At 37.3% G+C, this 6,000-nt stretch overlaps 1 protein-coding gene across 1 annotated transcript in view; it reads left to right on the forward strand.

The window, feature by feature from the left end:
• Positions 1-6,000, forward strand: part of cast (calpastatin) — a 36,211-nt gene that overhangs the window by 22,325 nt on the left and 7,886 nt on the right. The window contains 13 exon segments of the mRNA XM_025060064.1: positions 909-1,010; positions 1,343-1,435; positions 2,088-2,132; positions 2,222-2,323; positions 2,534-2,614; positions 2,913-2,951; positions 4,162-4,245; positions 4,364-4,432; positions 4,904-4,996; positions 4,998-5,030; positions 5,296-5,400; positions 5,478-5,594; positions 5,898-5,984. Coding sequence (XP_024915832.1) covers positions 909-1,010; positions 1,343-1,435; positions 2,088-2,132; positions 2,222-2,323; positions 2,534-2,614; positions 2,913-2,951; positions 4,162-4,245; positions 4,364-4,432; positions 4,904-4,996; positions 4,998-5,030; positions 5,296-5,400; positions 5,478-5,594; positions 5,898-5,984 — 1,050 coding nt within the window.

The raw sequence follows: 6,000 nt of genomic DNA on the forward strand, positions 1-6,000 counted from the left end.
TCATTAATGAAATAAATAAAGTTGGATTGGATAAATAAGACCTGAGCACCAAACAATGCAAGACCCTGTTGCAAAATAGCATTAGTGTTATAAGACTGTGCTGAATAAAGAACACCTTTTGAACACCTTAACACACACCAAGACTTACCCTATTTGGTATTTTAACCAGGCCTTGTGATTTTTTTTTAAATGTCCTGTATGCATCAAATGCATCAAAGCAAAAGACTGACTGCAGACAGTTTACTTTATTTAAAGCCATGTTGCAGAGTTTGTTTTCTATCAGACGTTACGGAGCTTACGAAATCAGTAATAACACCGTGCTGACAGATTCTAATTATATTCACATATGTCGTGTTGGATAAATGTAAGTACATGTCTAAAATAAGGACTGCTGTCCTCAGGGTCAACGCATTGGTGTCAGGTTTATTTATAACAACAACAACAACAACAAACTAGTGATGTCATAATCTGTTCTGCTTTTTAAAATCTTTCTTATGACACTATGGGCGATGGCTTCTGTGAGCTTGATCAGTCACATGTTTGTGGGAAACGCACAGTAAATGGTTTCTGTGTCAGATGATTGTTGACATCCTGTCTAACCAAATCATACACCTTTGTTATTGTTTATTATGTCTTCTAAAACATGAACTACAAGGTTAACTGGACTCTTAAATTTAAGCCTTGGTCTGAAGGCTGGTGCTGGTGGTTTTATGTCTCTACATGTGATGAACTGGGGAAATGTCCAGTGTGTACCCCGCCCTTACCCAATGTCTGATGGGGTTTGAAATCCAACAACCCTGGAAAGGATCAAGCAGTAGAAGATTAATTAATAAATCGTCTTTAGTTCTTAAAGCAAACAAATATATTCTTTGTTTTGGTTGAATAATCTTTTGGCTGCATGTTTGTAGACTACACCTGCCTCTGTAAACAAGGCCACAGCCAAAGCAACCTCTGCTGCTACTGGGACAGCAGCAGTCACTGTTGTGAGCAAACCTAAAGGCACAGCCAAGGTACTGTAGATGTTAAATATAAATATGAGATTTCCATGACTCTCTGTGGAGGTGAACCTTTGTGGCTTGCTTTGCTCATTCATTTCAATCATATTGTTTCTATTGTGACATTTTTTGCTCAAACTGCTGCTGCTTTTCATTGAATCTTCTTACAGTGTCCACTTCCATCATCACTTTTGCATCAAATGAAAAAACTTTTAATCTGTCAGAACAAATGCAAGGCAAAATGTCCCTTTTTCCTGTCCTGTCTTTCATTTCAGATTTGGTTGGAATTTACTTGACTCACAGTAAACAGTACAAAGGGTTCATTTGTATTTCTATTTGTATTTCAGAGCACATTGGAAACAACAGTCAAGGCAGATGTGTCTAAAGCTGAAACACAGAGTGTGCCGGAGAAGGAACAACCTAAAGATACAGAACCAAAGGTACATGCTAAGACAATACCATGTATGTTAAGTGATGTCTGATTGGCTTGTCCTCCTACATTGTTTGCTTGCTGTCGGCTGTCTTTGGATTACACATTTTCATCTGCTGAAAGTTAGCCTAAAAAACTAGCGTGAGTAATATGAAGCTAGTTGAAGTAAATAAAAAATGAGTGAAGATTTACGATGGTGATATCTGAGGATAAGCCTGGACATGACTTATCATAACAAGAAAAGTAATTTATCTTGGAATAATTCAAAGCCCAAAGCCATTAAGAGTTATCTCAAAGTGTGAAATAATACACCAACATAACCTAAAATGAACTGAAACATTGAGTAACATGAGTAAAGGCAATTGAATAAGTATTGAACTCAATTTGCAACAGTTTTCCAATTTATATCTAATACATCTAAACAAATATATAATATTAAGTTGACAGAGGAACAACACTTTACGGCCCAAGTAATTTTTCAGGTGAAACATTTTAATGTTTTACTGAATTCCAATTTCAATTTTTTTTGGTTAAAGTTCTTTAGGCATTTGAAAAATAGGAAATTATACAGTATCAATAATCTGTCAATGGTGTTTTTATTACCACTGCTGTCATCTGCTCCATGTCAAACATCAGCTGATTGTGGGTGTGTCCTTCTGCAGGTGAAGGTGGAAGTTCTTCCCGTTGCATCTACTGAATCAAACAAGGTAAAGGCTGAAGTATCACGATGTTCTGGCTGTGCTGTAAGATGCATGTTGCGTGCATCAGTGTGTGTTAATTAGATCTGCATGTTCAGGCACCTGAAGTGGATCCATTTGACGCCTTGGCCAGCAGTCTACCATCAGTAGACACTTTAGTTCCTGAACAGCCCGTCTACACTGGGCCAGAGGTCGAAGAGGTAAACAGACAAAGAAAGATTAGAAGTAAAAAATGATACAGCTATTTTTGAATCTTTTTTTTCTCTGAAATCTAGAGGTTTATGTTTTTTGAACTTGAATACTTTGAGTAACTACACCCACAGTGTTAATGATTAAATAAAGTGTAGTTTTTTTTTAGCTTCAGCTAAATGTTGTGTGACTAACCACTGTGTGTATTGCATGTATCCCAGCTTAACATCACCCCTGAGAAAGGTCAGAAATGTGGAGAGAGGGAAGACACTCTGCCTCCTGGATACAGATTTACTGATGTGGTCAGTTCTTCCCTGTCTAGACATCTGTGCTTCATCCTTTTATTGACTTGTGATAAAAATGTATGCAATACATTAGACAAAAAATAGTAATTTCAAAGACTTTAAAAGTTTTTGAAATAAGATAATTAAAAATGTACATCTTAAAAAAATACTTGTTTTTAACTTTTCTTGCAAAGTTCAGCACCCAGTGACCAATGAGAATGCTCACCAAATGGGATTACACAAACCTGTTAGCAGTTAGTCTGATAGTTATTCCTTGTCATTAGTTGACATTCTATATCTTTTGTGTATTTTTTAGCCTAAAGTTCCAGCAGATGAAAAACCTAAGGATGTTCCTGTAAGTAAAGTTTCAACCTCTTACAAATAAGTTCAATTAACCAGGTGCAGATCGATGACAATCAAGACACACAGTATAAAGAGTTAAAAAAACTGCACATCACAGCCTAACATGGGATTGTTAAAGTCTGAATTTTATAGATATTTATATATATATAGTGGTTGCTCAATGAGCTGCAGTTCTGGCTACTTTAGTATTTACATAGTTGTTTGTGTACATCACTGCAGCTTTGTACTGGTCTCTGTCATTTTATCCTTCAAATCTGAAACTGTACCACAAAAATTAAACTAAAACCTGAACTTTGAATGACAGTCCTTATGTGAATGGTATAAATAAAACTCAACCAGTTTTCCATCCACATATATTTGGTAATTTAAGTTAAGTTCATTCTGCAAAAACCTTGGCAATCCCTTTGAGTTAAAACTCAAGTAAACCGTTTGAAGTAAATGTAATCAAGTGACTAAACTTATGTACAGGATGAAAGTTCACTGACCTGTGATCAGCAGCTTCCTCTACAGACAGGAATGTTGCTGCAAAAGTAGGTGTGGTCACAGCAAACAGGATTTATTTGCTAAGGTTCAGCTGCTTAGAGTCTCATCAGAAAAGGTGTGCAATAACACAGCCTGGACTAGAATACAGCTGGAGTACACTTTGATTTTCACCTAAACTTCGGGCCACTGCCTCCTCCCACGGTGTCGTCCACCCACTCATTTGTTTTTACATCTCAACAGCAACACAAAATGATATGAAGGAATATTACTTCTCCTAAACTTAATTGTTTGTTTTCTTTTACTTTTTGTGTCTTGATGGAATGCAGTGGGTGTGTCTGCAGTTTTCCTACCCTGTTGGCACATGCAATTCTTCTTTTGCCCAAGTTCTTTACGCCCTCTAGTGGTGTAAAGTAACTTTTTCTTGCAGACTTTATATTTTTATATGGCAAAATTAAGACAAATATAAAAGCTGACATTTATGATTTCACAGATCTGCTACACAAACAGAGTACTTTCACTGGTGCCTGAAATATTTGATTCAGCTCTCTAGCAAAAACATTTTAGAGCAATTAGTGAAATTCTTGTACAGAGTTGTGTTTTAACACAGAGGCAGTGATTTTGAAAATAGAAATGTTACAGAGAAATTTAGGAAGCTTTAATTTTACAAACATAAATGGATGATAATTGTTATCTGTCTGTTCGTTTCTTTTGTTTTTCAGAAACCATTGAGCACAACTGACGCCCTGGAAGCTCTATCAGCAGGATTTATGACAACTGATTCAGCAGCTGCCAAGAAACCAGAGGTCAAAATTCTAACTTGTTTGCACTAAATTTACTGTAATATTTTGTCCTGATGGCGGAGACGTACCATGTGCTGTGGCCACAGTTTCCATCCTGCTCTTTTCTTTTCATATAATACAGACTGACATTACAGACGGTGTCTCTGCTTCCTCTGCTGCACCTGCTAACTTTGCCCCACCTCCTGTCAAGGTAAATCCAAATTAAAACATGCATAATGACATAAAGGCACTTCTTTTTGCAAGCTAACTCTTTCGGCTGACAGTGTAGCATCCACATAAGATAGGTTTTTTAAAAATTGAATCCTTCCTGCAGTTTATTTCTTTCTCTTTTTGAAATCAGTTAAAACATATGAAGAAGACAGTGGATGTGGACTGATGAACAACATGCATTTTGTCATCACTGACTTGGAGTACTAAGTACAGCATTGATAGGGTTAAAAAAGCCAACATTTTTTGTAAATAATGATCACATTTCAAGAAATAATGCACATAAAAAAGTACTGCATGAGTAGGAAGGGCCAACATGTTATTGAAAGGTGGACCGTCACAAATGACGTGCTCAAGTTTGGACTTCGATTTAAAAACAGAGGATTGTGTCTTTTAATAATTTAATGTAGATAATTTGTATAAAATGTCTGATTTTCTCTTGTGTTTGTTTTAGAAATCAGTTCCTCCCGTGAGTGCAGACTGCTCTTCCTGCGGAGAAAAAGGCCAAGATGGAAACAGACCCTGTCCCTCAGAAGGCTGGTGTGGTTCCTAAATCAAACACAGAGGTAAAGTGCGATGAGGTGAGGTGATAATATTTGTAATGTAAAGTGTTTAAGTAATGAAAACTAAGAATTAATAGCTGCACTAATACCTGCAGTTCATACAGACACAATGGCTTTTTTTTTGGTTTTGTAGGTTTATGGTGATGCTGGGAGCATAGTCAGCATAGACCTTTAGTTCACTTCAATTTCTGTTGATACTACAGTATATGTTATATAAGTTTACATTTTTCTGGTGCACATGAATGTAAATAACTTACTTTTTATTTTCCACTTTGGTCTGTAGGACATGTCCATGTCTCTGGATGCTCTCAGTGCTCTGGGGGACACTTTGGCTGCAGATGAACCCAAACCTAAACAACCAGAATTGAAACCAGAGGACATTGTTTCGGTAAAAGCAAAACCTTTCCTCAATAATGTTGGAGTTTCGGTAAACAATTATATTTAATTCCACATCTCATGTCACAGGAGGGAAAACTGAAAGAAGAGGAGGGGGTTCGTGTAGGAGAGAGGGAGGACACACTTCCTCCAGAATACAGGTTTGATAAGGAGAAACTGGAGAAGCTGCCTGCTCCTAAACCAGAGGTGAGACTGGAGCCAACTACAGCTGTTCAAAACATTTAGAACATTTCAGCAGGTCAGGTTGGTTAAGGATAGTGAGGGAAATGTACTAGTTAGTGGAGAGAGTGTGCTGAGAAGATGGAAAGAGTAGTACAATAGATTAATCAGAAAGTACAGGGAGTTAGTAAGTAGAAGGTGAGGGCAGATTTGAGGAGAATGAAGTGTGGAAAGGTTATTGGTCCAGATGACATACCTAATCTCACTGATCCTCTTTGAGCAGTAATGTTAAAACTTAATCTAAACTGAATGTACTGTATTCTTCGACAGCCTCCTATGAACACGGGTGATGCTCTGGATATTTTATCTGGAGACTTTGCGAGCTCCTCTGCAGCTCCTACTGTCCAGGCTCCTGTGGTACAGCCCCCAGCTC

Source organism: Cynoglossus semilaevis, chromosome 11, assembly GCF_000523025.1.
Source record: "Cynoglossus semilaevis isolate Cse_v1.0 chromosome 11, Cse_v1.0, whole genome shotgun sequence".
Lineage (NCBI taxonomy): Eukaryota > Metazoa > Chordata > Actinopteri > Pleuronectiformes > Cynoglossidae > Cynoglossus > Cynoglossus semilaevis.